At 41.2% G+C, this 20,005-nt stretch overlaps 1 protein-coding gene across 1 annotated transcript; it reads left to right on the forward strand.

The window, feature by feature from the left end:
* The first annotated feature begins 3,638 nt into the window (after positions 1 to 3,638).
* On the forward strand, positions 3,639 to 19,054 carry il12rb1 (interleukin 12 receptor subunit beta 1). The gene is made up of 16 exons (XM_088907698.1): positions 3,639 to 3,788; positions 5,016 to 5,081; positions 5,765 to 5,891; positions 7,106 to 7,278; positions 7,979 to 8,121; positions 8,503 to 8,539; positions 9,808 to 9,918; positions 10,672 to 10,751; positions 11,724 to 11,937; positions 12,918 to 13,064; positions 13,459 to 13,563; positions 14,489 to 14,638; positions 15,002 to 15,154; positions 15,258 to 15,339; positions 15,847 to 15,928; positions 17,508 to 19,054. The coding sequence occupies exons 1-16, from the start codon at positions 3,659 to 3,661 to the stop codon at positions 17,883 to 17,885; spliced, it is 2,178 nt and encodes a 725-aa protein (XP_088763824.1). The 5' UTR covers positions 3,639 to 3,658; the 3' UTR covers positions 17,886 to 19,054.
* Positions 19,055 to 20,005: the final 951 nt, after the last annotated feature.

Here is a 20,005-nt window from a genome sequence, read left to right on the forward strand (position 1 = left end):
CCTTCTCAAAGGAAAGTTTTGAAAGAGCTGAGTATCACCCTCATCAGATGCAAACAAAGCGGGGCACAGTTCATCTTATGTATCGAAACTAACATTAGACGCCTTCGTTAAAAACAGCAGACTTTTTGCACTGCAACTATATACACTGGCATGGTGCTGTAGGGATACCAGAGGTCACAGTGCAGTTCAGTGTAGTTTTGAAATAAATGTCCCCTGGAGAGCAAAGTAGACATACCTTTGCCTCCTCTGCTCTGAAAAAAGGACATTTTATAAACCAGGCAGAGCCCAGCTCATTCTCTTGTGTTACCCTAAATGTCATATTTAGGACAAGGACACAACGTATAAACGCACACTGTAAAAGGGCACGCGTGGTATAGGAATATTATTAAACACTAACACAGAAAGTATATTCTGATGTCCAGTTGACCGAAAGTGTTGCACACTCTTTCTAGCAAGGTGACTAGCGGCTATGAACAGCAGGTGTGCTGCCTGCTTTCATAATAAAAGGGATCTGTAACTGGATTCTCAGCTTGCAGTCAGGAAAGGCTGTTCAATCTTGTGTGTTTTATAGTTTAATAATAACACTTATAGTAGCAGTGATAGTGAAAGAAGCCAATACCGCGTGTTACAGTTACTTGTACATACTCTTATTAACTCTAACCACTTTGTTAACCACTGTCAAAAATGGGAGGTGGGGGGTTCTGTATTTTACGCTTGGGATGTACAGAGCATGTCTCTTCTTCAGGTCTTTCAGGTCTCTGCCAATATGGGCATTTTCCTGTTTCTGCAGGAGTAGGTGAGTAGAGGCTGATAAAGTTGAAAGAGGTTCCTGAACAAGAGCAGTGTGAAAGATCACATTCTGCACCGAGGACCAGCCTTGAAACAGATCCAAGTCCTGGTACATCTGGTGTATGAACAACACGTGTGTCTGAATCCTTCCCGCCTCAAATCGTTTTTTGATAAGCTAACCGCCTGCCTTGGTCTCATTGCTGCAGTTCCAGAGGATTCAGGTGTGCAGCCTAGCTCATCAAAGCTGCCACAGCAGTTGTGTTCTATTTCTCATTCATGAGTGTTTGCAGAGGCTTTCTGTGTTTCAGTGCTCTGACGTCCTATGAATCAGGTCACGAGAAAAATCAACATGTTTCATGCACACCTCACCTAATTTCACCACAGTCTACAGTATCTACCGGACCAACGGGTTGGCAGTAAATGTATACATGCATTTGGGGTAAAACTGTCTATGTCCCCTCATACTGTTCAATGCTAATAAATTCACTTCAGCGCAATAGGACAAGACGCATCAACCTGATCAAAATGAGTGTCTCTCTGTAGCTCTTCTCTGTTTCTCTGTAGTTGGTGGTTGTTGTTTCCCCTAGTTGGGGCGACTCAGACACCATTCATTCCTACCACAGCACCTCAAAAAATAAAAAGCCAGCTGTATAGTTAATAAACAATACACCGCAAACAAATTAAAAGCTACAAAAACCTACTAGAATCAGGTGCAGAGTTGGGATATGGTCAGAATTAAGATGCTGTTACTAAAATGCTATTCGTTTTCAGCAAAAAAAAAATATCTGAATTCTTAAGAGTTTATTTTTATCGAATTGCTGATTGTAAGATACAGTTACAATTGCCACAAACGAAAAAGCTGAAAGGTACAGATGAACAATAAAACTTGGTGTTTGTTTTTGGAAATTGGCAAGTCGGAATTTAGGGATGTAAGACTGAGGTAGGGAGATTTTGCAGTGCTTTGTAATGTCACACTGAAGCTGTAAATCTTTTTACTAGAAGTGAAACTTAAGTAAGCCGCCAGATTTACTGATTTTATTTTGACTTTCCTACTTGTCTTCTGCTTTAATACTGAAACTCTTTCACATGACGGAAGTACAGTAATTGACTTTAGTTTCTAACCTGCTTAAAACATTAAAGGTTTTTTACAGACTCCAGAAAACAGGGGTGGTTCTAACACTCCCATTCATGATCCCCCCCCCCCCCCAACACACACAGCCAAAAAACACTTCAGGATAAAGTGAAGACACCCCCCCCTCCGCCTCAGCCCTCCGCAGAGACTCCTCCCCCTGGGAGCCACCCTAGCTCACCTCACTCCCCCCTCCCCCCCAGCTGGCAGAAGGCTGAGGTGCATCTGATGCAGCTTCTTCAGGCATTTGATCAGGGCACCAGGGCAGTGACAGTGCCCTTGGGCAAGCATATTGCCAACGTCTGGGTGTGTAAAAACGATGCAATCACAGGCTGACAGATCCTTTGTAAGCGGGCTTCAACAATGGATCATTAAAAAATGCACTTTGCAATAAAGGATACCCCAAAACCAGGACACTTGGAAAGCAGTTACATGTTAAAGGTGGCAAAAAGAATAGAACGGGATTCTTTGCCTTGCTGAATCACTGCCTGGGTGTCATCCTGTGCATTCATTGTGTTTCTAATTACATTCATTGTGTCTCTTAATTACCCACAGCTGCAATGACGAAGTGCTGGTTATGACACACAAGTCTTCCTAAATTTCCCTCTCCATTTTTTAATTCTAATCAGTCTCATATACCACCCACCTCTTTTTTCAGTGTTTTCTGTGGTTTTAAACAGTGTGTGGTGAGCGTGTGTGAAACAGCTACAGTGCATCTGCTTCAAAGAGGTAACTACGCTGCTCTCTGTACGCAGGCACATGCAGATCAATGGCTGGGGCTCCATTCTGAAGAGTCCTGACATCAGGCTGTGTGAGAGAAACTCCGCATCAGCGTGAGGTGTTACTGTTTTCTCTCAGTGCCACACGAACAATTCACCGCACAGACAGGATGCATACCTGATCCATGAAGAAGATAATAGTAATCACGTTAGGGAAAAGAACAAAGCTTCAAACCTTGTATACCCTTTCAGAGCCTTAAATTCTGGTACTGGATACATCCTGTATATATCCAGGATTGTTTCATCCTGCAGGACTTTGGTTGTGCAGTAGGAGTCCATGTGCACAATGTTTGACCCACGAGAAGCACCTGCTTCCAACCTGAAAATGATGCACAGTTGCAGAAATCACTCAAGCTTGTTCACCAGGGCAGTTCAGTCACATGCTAGCTGACCACAAGCATGTTTAATAATGACATTACCACATATTCACAAGGTACCTCCTTCCTTTGTGTGCTGTTTTTAGCTCTTTCGGTTTGCGAGACCATTGATTTGTACAGAACGTCACAGCACCCAGGCTGCTGCCCCTGTGTGAGAAAGGGTTGACTTGCAGAGCAGGAAAGTGGGCCACGCTTGATAGCAACAGAGGAATTTAAAAGTTAGCTCTGGCACCTTTTGTCCCTCAACCAATGACTTTAACAGAAATTTTCAAGAACAGAAGCAAGTCAGTTAGGAAATAGTATGTGTGCTGGGATCTCATAAATACATCCAGTCCTGTTGATTGGGTAGCTTATCTGCTTGTCACCGCCCTGTCTCCTCCTCCAGCCCCCATCCACAGAAGTGTGGTCTGTGGTTTAACAAGACTCGCAACACTCTACCTGTGCAGTCTTTTTCTCTTCTTCTGGTAAGAATGAGAACGCAGTGACATTATTCATCATTGCAAAGGTCCCTTTTACCAGAAAGGCAAGTGAAACACGCCTGAAGGTAGTTTTGCTTTCACTCACAGGCAGCTGAGTTCTCTGGCATGGCAGGGACAAAGCGCCTTTCTCTCTTCCCCTTGGCCATCTTCAGGATGTCCGCCGGCCCTCCCGAAGCTGAGAGGGCGATGAAGGCAGCGGTCGTTTTCACGTTGCTGGCTGTGGTCGCGGTGGAAGGTAAGATAAGGGTGCTCGCTCCCAGCGTGTGGCCGTTACATCTCAGTCACCCCACTCGTGACAAGTAGAGATGCTGTTATCTTGCGATCGGTGGTGGCGACTGCTGTGATAACCAAAAAGTCAGATAAAGCCCGTGTGGAGCACAAGAAAAAGTGTTCCGGGGAGACTTTGGTAGTAAATGTTTGTACAAAAACACAACGGGGAAAAGCCGCCGCTACACTTTTCCAGCCAGACCATCAATAATGACAGAAGACAGAGCCGTGAAGACAAGATCACAGTCAGCCCTGGCGATCGGAAGGATGTGGCAGAAGTGGTCCCGAATTTTCTGATCCCTAGTGTCAAGCATAGTGTCCTGGTGTTGCCATTGTTAGAGAATCTCAACATCTTCCAACAAATGACTTTCCAAGAAGCTGACTCACATTCCACCCACAGAAGAGATGCAAGAGTAGGAAGTTGGAGATTCAGCAGTTGGTTGATTTCTACTACATTATTTTTAGAAATAGACTTTCCCAACGATACTTTGAACTGACCTTTCACACTGTGTGGGTAAGGGAATAAGTATGGTACTGCAGAGAGGTAATTAATGAACAGCAAGTCGGCCATCTTTACCTGCGGACTTGTCAGTGTGTTAGTGATTCAAGACCCCCCCATGAAAACGCTTCTTGATGGATTCTGCAATAATAATGGGATTTTAATAAAAAAATATGCGGGAGATTACTTTAAAGCCTATGTTTGCACAAAGAGAAAAACGGTCGTGCTGTGCTGTGCTTTGGTTAGCTGGTGTCTTATCTGTAGTGGAAATGTACTGGAGGACGTGGATATACAACGGCTGTGTATTTTGTTGATCAATACTTGAAATGATATTACTTAAACCAACTGTTTTTGAAAAAGTAGGAGGGCTGCTTCAAACTGCATCACTAATACATTTTTAAAATTAATCATTTCCAACACATTGTCCCTGAGTGGGAAAGTCTCGCCTGTGCTGCAGGCAGGATCGAAAGCATTTTTTAAAAACTAAATTACTGTATAAGACAAAAATCCATACAGTACATACAGAAAGAGCTGTGCTTTCGTCAGAGTTTCAGTGAAATGCACTTTGGTTGTCAAACCCAGCGAATTTCCCAAAGGAAACTTTATCTACCCAGATTTTAAATTATTTTCTATGACTTAATGGCACAAACCCAGCTTTTCCTAATATTGAATGTTATTCCCAACCTCTTCCCACAGGAAAGAAGAGTACTGAACCTCATAAGTGCAAGGCAGTCATAAGGAGCCCCACAGAAAATGCAACAGGTACTTTCCTTTTAAAACCTCAGCATTACGGCATCGCTCAGTCAAAACAGTTCTACATTTTCAGGCACATGAAAAGCTGGTATCATACTTCATATATCATATACGTATACATCATATAATACTGCAAATCTTAGTAAGGTAATGATGCGAAAACACAGAAGTCACCAAGGAGTTCAATGAGTAGAATGAGTAATAAATGGATTAATAATGCAAATGGTTCATAAATCCGCCCTTGGTTATACATAACAGATAAGAGCCAACTTCCTTTGAGGTGTTAAATTCTAGAGTATTGTTAAAATGTGGGTACAAATTACTGATAGTATAGTCACTGGAACTCGCTCAGCTGGTCAGGTAGCCTCTTTTCTTGGGAGTAGGTGGTGGGGGCAGCTAGCTCCCTCCCTCATGGGGATCAGACAGGGATCGAACCCCAGTCCTTAGCTGCTCAAACCACCTGAGGCACCTCAGGTCCCGAAGTATCACATGACTGCTTTCGTTGTGCACACATATGAGTTCTATTTTAGTGTGCAGGACGCAAGTATGAAGCTTTAGACAGCGATGCCTGCTGTGTGCTTCCTGCTGCACCTGTCATTTAGTAACATATCCTGGATGCCAGTTGGGAGAATCTCAGTCTCTGTCATTGACGTTCTTTAAACTCCCCCACCCTGGTGTTTCTGTCTGCCAAGGAGACTCACTCGAGGCTCCATCTGACCTCCACTGCTACAAGAAGACCACTGATCCCAATGCGGACTTCACCTGCAAGTGGACACCTGGGATGTCCGCTGTGAACGCCACATACATCCTGCATTACTGGTGGGTTAACAGTACCTCTTCCTCCAGGAAGTGCTGTTGATGGACTTTGACATTGGAAAAGAATAACAGACATCCCAGCTGTCACTCCTCAGTGTTTGTGGATGTGGTGGATGTAGTTAGGCAATTCATCCATTTTCTTACCACTTCATCCATTTCAGGGTCACGCAGACACTCACACTCACACCAGGGCCAGTTTTCCCAGAAGCCAATTAGCCGACCAGAATGTCTTTGGACTGTGGGAGGAAACCAAAGAGAACATGGGGAGAACATGCAAACTCCACGCAGACAGCATCCTGGGACTGGAACTGAACCCAGGGCCCCAGTGCTTTTTTAGTCCTGCCACTCATTAGTTTATGTTTGACAAAATATTTTAGCAAGGTTATCATGACATTACCAAAAGAGTGTGGTTCAGTTATGTCAAACACATTATTTTAGGTGCTAACAAGCGAGCATCGCAACAGCATTTTGCTAATGTTGTATTTGGGATGGGACACCACTGTGCAAAATGTCTGGACAATGTCCCACTAAATTACCGTGTTTCGGCTCTTTTGTAAATGTTACCGATGTGGACAGTGTTGGTTAGCAGGCATTCCCCTCTTCACTGTAGCTAATGCACTCTTGCAAGTGAGCTCCGGCTATTTTGACTAAAAAAGACTCTTTTCTCCTTTATCCTCACTTGTCTACATGAAACATCATCTGTCAGGTGTTAGGCCAGTCTTGAATTTGATCTCAATCATCTTGAATTTCATTTTCTGCTTCAAGTGTTTGCCAATCCTCCTAACTTGATATCATCTGCAATAGTCTATTAACTATCCCACAATCTAGATCATTTACCTACAGTAAACTAGGAAGAGCACAGTATAGGCCTAGTCCAGATCCACGTGGTACACCACGAATTATATCAGCCCAATTTGAGCACTCACTCATTCACTATGTAGTATGTACTCTGTTTTGTCAATTCAGCCACAAGCTTTTCCCTGAACGCCTTCTCCCTGCAATCTAAGAATTAATATTTAATGAAGAACTTTATCAAAAGACTTTTGGAAAAAAAACTGTCTAACATCGCAATATTCTTCTAACATAACAATGCTGTATGTTGACATCCTTTCTAATTTGCTGATCTTAACCCAGTAGCATGCCATTGCTTTCTTATGGATAGCTTGTGATATACATTTTGCTCACCAAATCTTACAAAACGGTTGGGTCTGTTCCAGTGTCCTGAACAAAACGGAGGACTGCCACAGCTTTGATGCTGGCCTCTCGCATTCCTGCTTCCTGAATAGGGATGGCCTACACACTAGAATGAGAATTGGGATGTGGGTGGAAGCCCACCAAGGATACAGAACCTACAAGTCTCCTGTGTTTTCTGTGGTTCTGATCCATTCAAGTGAGTTGCCCTGCCTCTGGTTTTGATTTCCTGCCCTCATTTTTCAGTGATAAAGGATCTGGGCTCTTTGCTCTAAAAAGTTGATCGCGCTCTGGGTTACAGGTTGGTGTGGAGTTATTTAATTGGAGTTTAATTTTTATTTATTTAATTGAATTTAATTGCTAGGAAATTAGTGCAAAGGATCAGTCATACGTAATTTGAATGTGGCCCTTATGTGACGAGTTTACGTACCTTCACAGATCGTTAGGACACTATAGCAACATTAATACTGATTTATTACTATTGTTCCAATACGTCAGTTATCACAATAATACTCAACAGCTGGCACATTAGAGGGGACAGCATGTTTTAGGGTTAGGGTTAAGAGTAAGGGTGAGACTGGGTTTTGGGTTAAGCACATAGTCAGTTGAATACGTACATGCTCTGGAAGACAGGGTTCAAAGAATCAAATGAATGGTTTTATCACACCATGTGCAGCCCCTGTGAAGGTCTTACGCTGACTACATAAAACCCCAAACATGGAATATGCCATTTAAATTGGCTGGAAGGTACATTTTAATGGAAGGACCATTAAACAATCATCCTATATGAACACAATAAGGAATGAAGTATAGAACTGAATTAAAAGATTTTAATAGAAACTCTTCCATGTGTGTGTAGAAATGAATTTCCTTGTGTTTTTCTGTCCCGCTCATGACAGCCAAGTACGATCCCCCACAGATTGAGAAGATGTCGAGGTCTTCAGGGGGCCTCGTCTTGAAATGGAGGAAACAAGTGGGAGAAGACAAAGGCTCAATGAATGAGATCCAGTTCAGACAACTGGGAGAACTGGAATGGAGCAGTGTAAGTCCGCCACTGGCCTGGATAAGCCACCAATGGCAACACAATGTCATGACATTAACATGGAAAAAGTGCACAAATACTTTTTCTTGGTGCATGTGTGTAAAGGGACACAGTAATGCACTTACCCACAGCATTAAAAACATGGTGAATTTACCACATATGAAACATGAGCTGAAAGAATGAGACAAATTTAATTTTTTCTCCTTTATAGTAACACAGGATCCTCTTAATCAATTTAATTGAAAAGACGAAAACATTTGTCCAGCAACACAAAGAGAAACAGACAATAGCTTTGTTCTTTTACTCATGACCTTGAAGTGTATTTATCTCTAGCCTGGGTCATTCATGCATATATATATATACCTTTTCATTATGTTTTAGATTATGTGCAATACTTCAGATGGCAAACACACTGAAGGTAAGACTGGATTCCTCTCTTGTTATTTAAAATATTCACCTTAGCACAGATGAAAGTTGGTTATTCTTTAAAAAATTACATAAAAAGGACATATGGCTGAATCCAATCCAAAATGCTAAGGAAATGGAAGGAAAATTAGTCCATAATAGACACATACAACTGTGGGTGAAAGCTTACAACATTTTTAAATAATGTGCCAACATTTTTAAATCAGTGAAGGACCTGTAATAGAGTTAACATTAGCCGCCACAAAAATGTATCTACTGTACATTAACTAGTCTGTTTTAAGCCAGCAAAGGTCATAAAAGCTCATACAGACAGTCTAACAAAGTGTTTATAATGCATCAATGCGTGCAAGTTGTGTAACCTACCGCATGTTGTGGTTTGAGCTTCGCAAACTCAGCAAGATCTCTGTTCACCTCAGAAATAGAAATGTGCTCCTGCCTAGAATGCTCATCTTCGGAACTGCTTATCTCTGTGGCTTTGGGTTTCGAAGAAAAAAAAGTCTGAACATTGTGAAGAAAAATAAATAAAAATTGACACACACAGCTGTTTACCATAATTGCTATTGAAAAGAATTTCGGAACTGTTGAACTGTTCCTGTTATGCAAAACAACTGCGCCTTGATCAATTATCATGTTAAAGTTTACTTGTAATATTTCCCCATGATAAAAAGAGAACACACAGTCTTTCCTCCTGACTTAATTCTTTACAAGTCAACAAAATGTGAAAATATAATAAGATTTCATGATATAGCTTTGACTAAGAAAGACAAACCCTCATGTCCTGTTGTTGCCCTGACCTACATTAATTCGAGTCACTGCCTTTCCTTCCTGCATTTATTACACTACAGTATGTCCCTCAGATACATTCACTCACCACAGCAGCCCTTTGCTTGCTCCAGTGACTGGAGGGATCCGTCTCTTTGTCAGTATGTTGAAGGAAGGCGACACAGTGGCACAGTATTTAGTATTGCTGCCTCACAATCCTAGGGCCCTGTTCAATTCCTGGGGTGCTGTCTGGGTACAGTTTGTATGTTTTCCTCAAGACTGTTTCTCCAATTTTATCTGGGTGCTCTGGTTTCTTCCCAGTGTCCAAAGACATGCTGGTAGGTTAATTAGGTTAACTGGCTCCTGGGAAAACTGACCGTGGTGTGACTGGTGTGAATGGGTGTACATTCCACTTGTTTCTGTTGTTTTTCCTTTTCTGTGCTCTTATAATAAAATATAGTTGTTGATCTCAAAAAAGGCAAAACCCTTTCTCTGCAGAGAAATGCACTCTGACACTACACAATCTGACTGTGTATGAAGTCCGTGCGAGACGCACTAGCAAAGTGATCAACTGGAGTGAATGGAGCCGAACCGAGATTGTCCATGCAGGTAAGCCCCCAGGGTGTTTGTGTTTGTGGTGATACAGCAGGAAAACATACTGTATTATTGTGACTGCAGCACTACCGCCTCCTAGTCCAACCTGTCAAGTCTCAGAGGCTGAGCAAGGCTGGGCCTGCTCGGCACTGTGAACTGAGACCTTCAGGCATAACTGCTGCTGTCAGTGGTGTTGTGGGACCAGCAGGTGGCGCTCTTATCCAAAAACAGAATGTCCAAATCATTGCTCCAGCAAAGGGGCCGGCGGGGTGGTGTATTAGCATTGCTGCCTCGCAGTGCTGGCACCCTGAATTCAAATCCAGACCTGGGGTGCTGTCTGTGTGGAGTTTGTATGTTCTCCCTGTGTTCCTGTAGGTTTCCTCTGGGTGCCCGGGTTTCCTCCAAAGACATACTAGTAGGTTAACTGACTTCTGGGAAAACTGGCCCTGGTGTAAATGTGTGCGTGTCTGTGTTTGTTTGGCCCTGTGGTGGACTGGTGTCCTGTCCAGGGTGTACCCTGCCTTGTGCCTGTTGCTTGCCAGGATAGACTCCAGCTCCCCCGTGACCCTAAATTGGATGAAGCAGTTAGAAAATGGATGGATGGATGGATGGATGAATTAGTGTCATTGGAACTCCTATAGTTAATGGTTGTTATTTAATTCAACATGAATGTCCACTCTTCCCTACATGCTGCGTTACTCATGACACTGTGGATTTGAACTCCAGCCGCCTCACAATCTTAACTGTTCTCCTCCTTCCTGCTCACAGAAATTCACAAGGAGCCTCAGGTGAACATGACTGTGGGTAAACTGCTCAAAGGCGTCCGCAAACTGAGGTTGTCCTGGGAGGTAAGCGAGTGCTCCGAGACAGCCAGAGACACTTCTTATGCGTTCAGGTTTTTGTCAGCCTCTTCAGTTTTACATCTGGACAAATGTAGACTTTGAATGGATTTTGAATATGAATTTTGATATTAAACCAAAAGCATACTGTAGGTCCTTAAGGATGCCAAACATATCCTTAAGGGCTGAGTGGGAAATCCATCTGTACCCTAGAGGTTTTAGATCGAATTTTCTATTCCAAATCCTATCCCGAATCCAAAGGAGTTTCTGATTTTCACCTCACCTTCCCTCTTAGTTTCTTAATTGAACTAGTGATGATTGATTAACACATCAATTGTTCATATTGAACTCATGTCAAATCAGAATATACCTAGGACATCTTCCTTGTTATTCACTTTGCTCAGCATGGGTTGATCACAAAAAGATATGTATTATTAAGGGTTGCTAAACAGTCCGACAGTCTTACTGCTAAATTAGTGCGCTTTTTCTCCTCTATTTTTTTTACAATTGACTTTCATATTTGACAAGCACTTAAACATTTTTTGCACACAAGTGATTCATCTAGAGAGAGGAACCAACATTTGTACAAAGCAGATGGTACCAAACGTCTGTGAACAAAGCACAGAACTTGCCCTTCTGAAAGTGGACAGTGTCTTTGTAGAGAATTGAAGCAGGAAATGTCCACCTCTTTTAGGGCCTTGTGTCCAATGATACCAGCACATTCACACTTCCTGCAACGCGAGCCCTACTCACTCTGAATACTATATTTTAGATTATATTCTAGATCGCCTTCTTTCTTGTTTAGTTTATTCTCAGTGTGTAACAATGGACAATGAAAAAAAATTAAAAGGAAAAACTATGCTCTAATCTAATTTTATACTCATATCACATACCAAAATAGTGTGGATTTTTTTTTGCATTTTCTCATGCTACAAACTTAGTGCCGAAGCAGCATTTCATTTAGTTTATTTTTTCCTTTAGGTTCCGATTGCTCGTGCTCTACTGGGAAATGTACAGTACAATCTAACGTTTCACAGCCCACCATGTCAGGAGGATATTCCCACAATGACTCTTAACGCAACAAGGATAAAAAAACCCATCTCTGGCTCAGAAGTGAAGGTGTCCATTGTAGCATTCAACAAAGTAGGGTCATCACCGCCAAAACTGCTTAAAATTCCTGCTGTGGACGTTAAAGGTAAAAACAAAATCAAAATACCCAGGATGTCACTTGCACTGCTAGAATGAAAATGCACATGTCTCAATATAAGAAGTTCGAGTAGGGAGCCGTGTCAGCATGTGTAGGCCGCAAAGGAACAGGTAAAAGTTCATACCATGGTGAAAGGAAAAGAGAAGACAGTTAAAGTTTACACTGTGAAAAACACTGTTCTTTAACATACAGTAATTAAAGTAGTTTGTGTCAAAGTTTAAACATTTTCAAATGATTCAGGGTTAATAAGACTGAATTGAACATAACAGATTCACAGGGCCCACTCTTCCTGGGTCTTCTAAGGAATACTCTAAGAAATACTTTTGGCTTTGGTGATATTATTAATATTAAGTATTAAAGTTGAGAATCAGAAATTCCCTGAAAAACTCGCAGGACTGTGTCTGATTTAACATGCCATTTATACTTTTACGACAGTTTTTGGATAAAACACAGCTTTACATTTTCTCTTTACGCTATAATTGATGCTAGACATCATTTTTCAAATTACAGCCTAATTTCATCTGGAATACGTAATTAATTCATGGTCATTTATGAAACACATACAGTATGAAACACCTTTAAATATGACGGTCTAGACCATATTACAAGACGTTCTAGAAAGTCTTTGCTGAAGAAAGCAGAGAGAAATAACTGTTAGCCACAGATATAGGTTACAGCTGTCATTCCTGTTCAGAATGCAAAACAATTTTATATTCCTTAGTAAAGGTCTTATGCTCTGTGTTGCAGTAAAGCTGTTTTTCCTCTTGCAATTTACTGCCTGCTCCTTTTTTTTCCTATTTTAAAAAAGAAAGAATATGGAATCTGTGATTTTTCAAGCAATGCCGATACCTGTCCTCCTTCTTATCAGTCATAGATTTGTGTAGACAGACCTTGGTGTGGTATTATATTATAGTGTCCTAAAAGTTCAGGATGAACTAAAACCCTTCATCTTTTCTTGTCCTGGACAGATCTCCATCCCTTTAGCTTCAAGAACCTCACCAAAAACACGAAATGGTGTGTGGAGTGGTACAAGGCAACATCACCCCGAGAGAAGAGTTGGCATTTTAAAACACGCACTCCAGTCGATTTTAAAGACATGATTAATAGCACAGGAGGTAACTACTTTAATGCACCTACTATTTTATCTTAACTTCATGTCTTCTGTGCAGTACACAGGAGTACGTGTTTCAATACCAGAGGAAAATTACGTGGGCAATAAAAAAATTAGTTAGTTAAAGGGACTAATTAAAACCAGAAAAAATAAATTCAGAAAACGAATTCACTCTGCAACTGTCCTAATATCTTAACTCAAATATGGTGCAGCTGCCCCCTGGTATAACTTGTCCCTTGGCCAGGAGGCTGACCCTCAGCCTAACAGGTTGAGCCAAATATCGCTATACTGAAATATTCATTAATCATCCTTAAATCAAGCTGAGATGAGAAACACCTCATAACTAACTGACCCACCTGTGTTTTATAAAGTATTCTCTATTCTGCCGTCTACTGTAGGAGAAGCTGAAGACTTCAAGCTCTACTATTTCATTATTCACCAGCTGACCCACAGAGGCACGATGAAGACAAGAGGATGGTCTGAAGGATACCAGAAGGAAGGCAGTAAGTTATGACTTGGCTTCCACCAGACACACATCTGTAGGACGTCCCATGCAAAACGCAGGCAGTGTGTCCTCACGTGTGCACTCTGTTAAGAAACAGCCGACCGCCACAAGAAAAAACATCATGTGTTTTTTCCCAACTTTGGCTCATCAGTAAGGTTAAGATGTGCATGTATTCATATATGTAAATATAATTAGACAGGACTCTGGGTTCAAGTCCTAGTTTGCTACCTGCATGAAAATGTTATGTTTCCCCGTGTTTCCCTGGGCTTCCTCCCACAGTTCAGAGACATGCTGCTACTGTAGGTTAACTGGCTTCTGGGAAAATTGGTTTGTGTCTGTGCCCCAGCGCTGTGAGTCAGCAAAACTAACCACTGCGCCACTGTGCCACCCACTCAAGAACAAAAAAATTTCCTGGCACTTTTGTGAGGCGTCTGCTATTGTAAATACTGTAAGTTACTCTGTATTGGGTATGTATCTGTCTTACTTGTTGTGGATCCACAGTCCAGTCTTGTCCTTTTCCGTTTATCCCACCATCTTGTGTCAAAGTTACAGAGCCAGTCTCACCCCTTGATTAAACTGAGGCTTCCTAGCCATCAACAAGAGCCCAGGGTGGAGTTTAGGGTATTGAACCTGGCACTCATGGTGCAGCAAGTCAGTCTTGTCTGAGTGTAGTAACCTTGTCCGCGTGACTGTAACACAGCCTGCTGTTTGTCAATACAGTAGTAACTTTAGTAATAGAAATAGATGTTTATATAGTTTGCAGCACAAGAGCACTTCATTAAACAGACATTTTCTTCGCATCGCCTTTTCATGAGTTCCTGTGGTCACTCACAACACAGGCAAGCTTTCTGCAATGTCTCCACTGCATGCATCATTTTCAGTTTGACATTGTTTTAAAACATTTTGGTTGTGGTTTATCACAGCACCTAGGAGTAGCCCCAAGAAAGTCACAGTGTTCAATGTAACAGTGAACTCCGCCGTGGTGAAATGGGCCCCCATACCTGTTCCAGACCGGCAGGGCTTTCTACAGCACTATGTCATCTACATCACAGCAGGCAACCGCACCAGGGAAGGTAATAAAGAAGCACATGTTGCCCAGTTCTGGCTGTGTAACGTGATGTTGTGTATGACCTCTTCTGACTGAGCCAGCCCTGTGCAAACTCTATTAAACTGGACAATCAAAACTGCAGATGAGCAGTATCATTGATCAAATCTGGCAATGCCATGCACAGAAAAGCTGAGAGAGAACTAATTTTCACTTCTCTTTTTCCTACCGTGTGAAATGTGTCTCTTCCTTTATAACATAATACATATAAATATATACTGTTTCAATGCTAATGTTGTCTAAATGTGTTTTCAGTCTAACATGGAACATGGAACTTTGGAACCTCCTCAGGGCACCTTTGCTCTCTTCACTTATTTCTCCTTTCTTGCAGTTCAGGTTGATGCCTCAGAGACTCATTACAAAATTCAGGAACTCACAGCTGCCACCACCTATAGTGTCCAGATTGCTGGGAAAACAGCAGCAGGTCTTGGACCGAAAAGTGATGCAGAACCCATCCTAACAAGCAATATACCCCCCACCAAAGGTAGGCTCTTGCTATGGCAATAAAGTATGTGGTGTAGGCCTTTCTTTGATAAGCTGAGTTTTCCCTCAATTGAACACTGTCTAATGCAAGGATTTTCTCTTAGGTTGGAATGTGATCTGGATCACCATAGCCATTGCTATATTTACACTGATTTTCACAGGCTTGGGGAGCTTTGCAGCCAAGAGGTAACTGAACATTTGCTTGGTATTACTTCTGTAAACTCACATTTCTGTGCTTCAAAGATGAGTTGGCACATTAGTTGGTCTAAGAGGCAGAACTGAAGCATTGGCTACGAATTCATGATGAATTCATGAACAGCACCTCACTATCGACTTCATTATATGTTTGAACCTTTAGCCAGTGTTTAACAAGTTTGGATTTGTAGTACAAAGAAAGGGGGAATTCAAATCACACAACATCACAAACCACATAAAACATTCTGGTGTTATTCTCGTGCCAATTCATCAGAATTTGATGTGCAATCACGAGTGTTACCTTGACATCTCACTGTGGAAATTGTCCTCTATGTTTCTCCCTATCTTTTTAAACTATCTTAGGAAACCCACTTCCGAAAAGTGTGTATAAAGATGAAAAGGTTATGGCAGGTGAAGCAGGTGTTTAGTTTTTCATAAAACGTCATGAATTATGTACAGAAGAGTAAAGACAGTCCTATTGATTTTTCAACATTTCAGGCTCAAAAGAAAGTTCTTTCCTGCTGTACCTAGTCCAATGAGCACTGAGGCGCTGACCTTAACCAATCTGAAAATAAAAGAGGTGAGAAAAAAACATTTCATACATGGAATTCATTTGCAGAGTATTCCTGAGTATTTCACTTTCCAGAGGACATTATTTTAGAACATATTAGCTTTGAACTGAGGTGAACTGACACCCATTCTGTCCTTTTAAAGTACAAGAAAAAGCTCATGATCACAATTGGTCCATTCAGCTAACAGCAGCTGGCTCAATCTGCATGAGAAGTGTGTAGCGTCTTCAATGGTTTTTTACAGCCTGAATTGCACTTCCTGTTTGCTGTTTTGTTTTGGCGTTCAGCAGAGCTCAAATCAGCCTTCTATCTTACGGCACAGAGCCCTGAGGAGAGCCTGGTCTGCTGCTACTTCACAGTCCTCAAAACCCATGTGGCCTTTCAAGTGCTGAACTATTCCCACTGTAGAGAACAGCCTCTTTGCTCTTGCAGGGTGTATTCACATCTTGGCAGTGGAGTGTGCGATTGCCAGTGTAGTGTATTACGATGTACTGTAGCAAGGAATGTGCTCATCCATTTTAAGTTGCAAAACAAGAGAAACAAAAGCAAGCATTTTTTACTTGAGCGGTTATTTGAATGCTCCAAAATTATTTTCATGCCTCGCACAGTTATAATGGTAATGGAACAATTTTTGCTGACATCACGATTTAATATCCAATGTCACAATTATGTGAAATATTTAAAGGTGTGTGTGACAGCTATTTCTTCAAGTACTTCATAAACCCAAAAGCACTGTGTATTACAGAACCAAGAGGGATTGTCTGTGTTGATCTAGTCTAGTCTTTTTAAACACTTGAGATTTTGTAAATTGGAATTACCCCTAACAGGGGCATCTGCTGACCCTGAAAAGATAACAATAGTAGTAAAAGTAGTAACAATAGTAAAAAGACAACTATTATTTTTTGACTAATGGACACTTCTTTTTAACATATATCAATGCTATAGATTCTTTTATAGCTAACGAACTTTTCACAACTGCAGATAATACAAAAATAGAATGATCTGTAAATGCTGTAGGAAAGTAAATTTAATAAAAATCTAGAATTCAAGTTTGGGTGAGCATGCAATTCCCAGAAATACACATTCAAGATATGCATAGGAAATTAAGTAGCTTTCTATGAAAAAGACTGTGCTGACACATAAGTGAAAAATAAGACAATATGACACATTTACATCTTAATCCAGACAATGTGGGCATGCAATAAGAAATGAACAACAGTGTTAGGATACATAGTTGAAAGTGTAGGACTTATATCAAGGGATTTGGAAATTGTATGCATTCATGCATTCATAAGATCTCTTTAAGAATGTTATTTCAGAATATTCCTGCTTTGAAATTAGTATAGAGGAGAGCAACCAGGTATTGTACATTCCTGGGGTCAAAAGAATGTCCTACACTGAAAGTCTAAAATACAATAATGTCTTTAGTCTAGAACAGAGAAGATTGTGAAGGGCACTGATTTAAATGTTCAAACGCCTTGCCTTGTCAAAGACATAGACCAAACCAAGCCACTGGCTGACTTGGTCACACACGAAGGACACTCTATATGTGAGAGGGGGGGCTGATGGACACCTCACTGCTCTCCACAGGAAATTTTTCCACAGGATGAAGAGGTTCTCATGGGAGACTTGCAGGTGGTGCTCCAGAAAAGCACTGGTCTGCCCTCGGAGGACGTTGTTTCGATGGAGCTTGGAGAGACTGAAACGTGCGAAGGAGACACCGAGACTCTCTCGGAGTCGTGCCGCACTCCAGATGTGGAGTTCTTCTTAAGCTCTGATTACCGGAGGCAGATGCTCAACATCCCTGCGTGTGAACCAGACCAGGAGGCGCTGGAGCTCTCGGAGAACATTTGCAGCTACGGAGAAACTGCTTGCGAGGTGACGACACCCACCTACAAGAACGGCCTGGTCTTCGAAATGAAAGGGGAAAGTAACACCAGTGAGGAGAGTATTCCCATGAGGCTGTAGGAGTTTACAGTGAAAACACAGCTGTGAGAAATGCATATACTGGTAGGATATTCAGTGATCTTAAAGACAAAAGGGCACCAACTATAAGCATGCATGGTACAGCATTATCATGCCATGGTACCTTCAACTGTGTGGGTGAGAGGAAATAAACATCTACAGAAACCAGCCAGGCAGAAGTGCGGAAGAGAAGACGGAAAGGCAAGGTACAGCTCTGCATCTGCAAAGGAAAAGAACTTGGGCTTCTCTAACCTCCGAGACTGGAGGGTTCTGTAGGGATGGATGAGAACTACTGAAGGCGCACTCACCTACTGTATGTTGCTGCCTCTAAACAGTCTGTGGCTCATGAGTCAGCAAGTCTAGGAGAGCTCCACTTGACGTCTAGTGGCACGGAATTAACTATCTCAACATGTAACAGGAGCCAACTCTGTGAGGTGCTTTACAACCACGCAAGACCATGTTACCGTACATGAGTTTTGATAGGTAAAAAGTGTAGTGGTACAGGGAATGCAGTAATGTGCAGCCTTTTATTACTACTGGCTAGTCAGACACTTTTATCCAGGGCAATGTGTATTGTATACAATGTTACCTTTTAAAATTTTTACTGGATGAGCTTTTCTATAGGAGAAGAGAAATTGAAGAGAATATTGCAATAGCCTGTTGTATAAGCAGAGAGAACCCAGGCTACAGCCCACACTGTCTGTGTTTAGCAGATAAACAGGATTTTAGAAATGATCTGTTTCATATATTTTTTAAGAGGAAAACTTTATCAGTTACAAATTGAGATTTTTTAAATAAAAACTGTGTAACTTTGGGTTTAAGGGACTTTCAACATGTCCTCTAGTCGTGTTGCAAAATACAGATCGGGTGTTTTTTTTCTCATTATCTGAAAGGTACAGGCTGACCCAAAAAATAAAAAAAGTCACAACCCAAGCAAAACCGCCTTCCGCTTCAAAGAATTAAAAAGCAGTCATCTGGTTGAACATTACAGCGTATTTTGAAAAGGGATTTTACTCAAATTTGTAAGCGGACAACATTTCACTTATAGTCCCACTCTTAATTAATATCATTCCTTCAAGATAAATGAGTATTATTTTTGTGCTTCCAGACCTCAATGGTCATGATATATAAGTTCCACCCATTCTAAGTCAATAAAATTTTAAGCTTCTGAATCTGAGCTGCCTGCTCTCAAAGAGTGACAAATCTTACTCTGTGCTTGAAGGACCAAACGTGTACAGACTTCTGTAAGTTTGACTACGGTTTTGCTCTTTACTAGTGTGTATGTACAATATACATCTGTGAGGCTAATAATTCAATCATGTTTGATCGTTCAGAATCATACTGACGCAAAGGAAAGGTGTTAAGTTTTTACACCAGACTCATAGCGAGAGGAAACTTTGTGTGGGGTCAGGAAGTGACAGCGTGTTAAAAAAGTTAAGGAAAGTATCAGAAGCATGTTTTTGTGCCGGTGACAAGATTTTGTTCTCATTTCTGGTACCTTGTTTTGTGGTTTTGGTATCAGTAGTGTGTGGTTTGACCTATTTAAAAAAAACCTACCATAATGTATTTTCTTTCTTTTTTAAAAAAAATCTGGAAATTACATGTGGGTTTTACCTGAAAACCAGAGAACTACACTTAATATTTCTTTTTGATGTCTAAAAAACCAAGTCTGGGGTTTGTGCAATTCATAATGGATGAAATTCTAAACGCACAAAAATCTCAATGAGCAAACCATCTTTCCTTATCTGGACACGTGGCCAGATGAATATCATTGCACTCTCGTTTTATCAGTGCCTCATGCTCTGTGGTATAGTTTGTAGATAAGCAGGTTTGTCTTGTTGTGACATGCAAAATGATTTCATTGAATTTTTTTAAGAACATAACAGAAAACCAACAGAGTTCAAAGTGCTACTTGGTCATTTCCTTTGGTCATCAGGAACGATGTGCACTGAATGCAGTCGTAACTATTTAAATTATATTAGCACCTTACTGATGCACGGCAGAACGGTACATCAGGGTCATTTTAATTTATTTAAAAAGGGGGAGAAGGGGGTTCTGGATATTTTTTTATCAGTCAGACACTATTTCAATATGTCATCCAAAATAGTGAAGACAATACTACA

This window comes from Atractosteus spatula, chromosome 28 (assembly GCF_055471065.1).
Source record: "Atractosteus spatula isolate fAtrSpa1 chromosome 28, fAtrSpa1.hap1, whole genome shotgun sequence".
NCBI lineage: Eukaryota > Metazoa > Chordata > Actinopteri > Semionotiformes > Lepisosteidae > Atractosteus > Atractosteus spatula.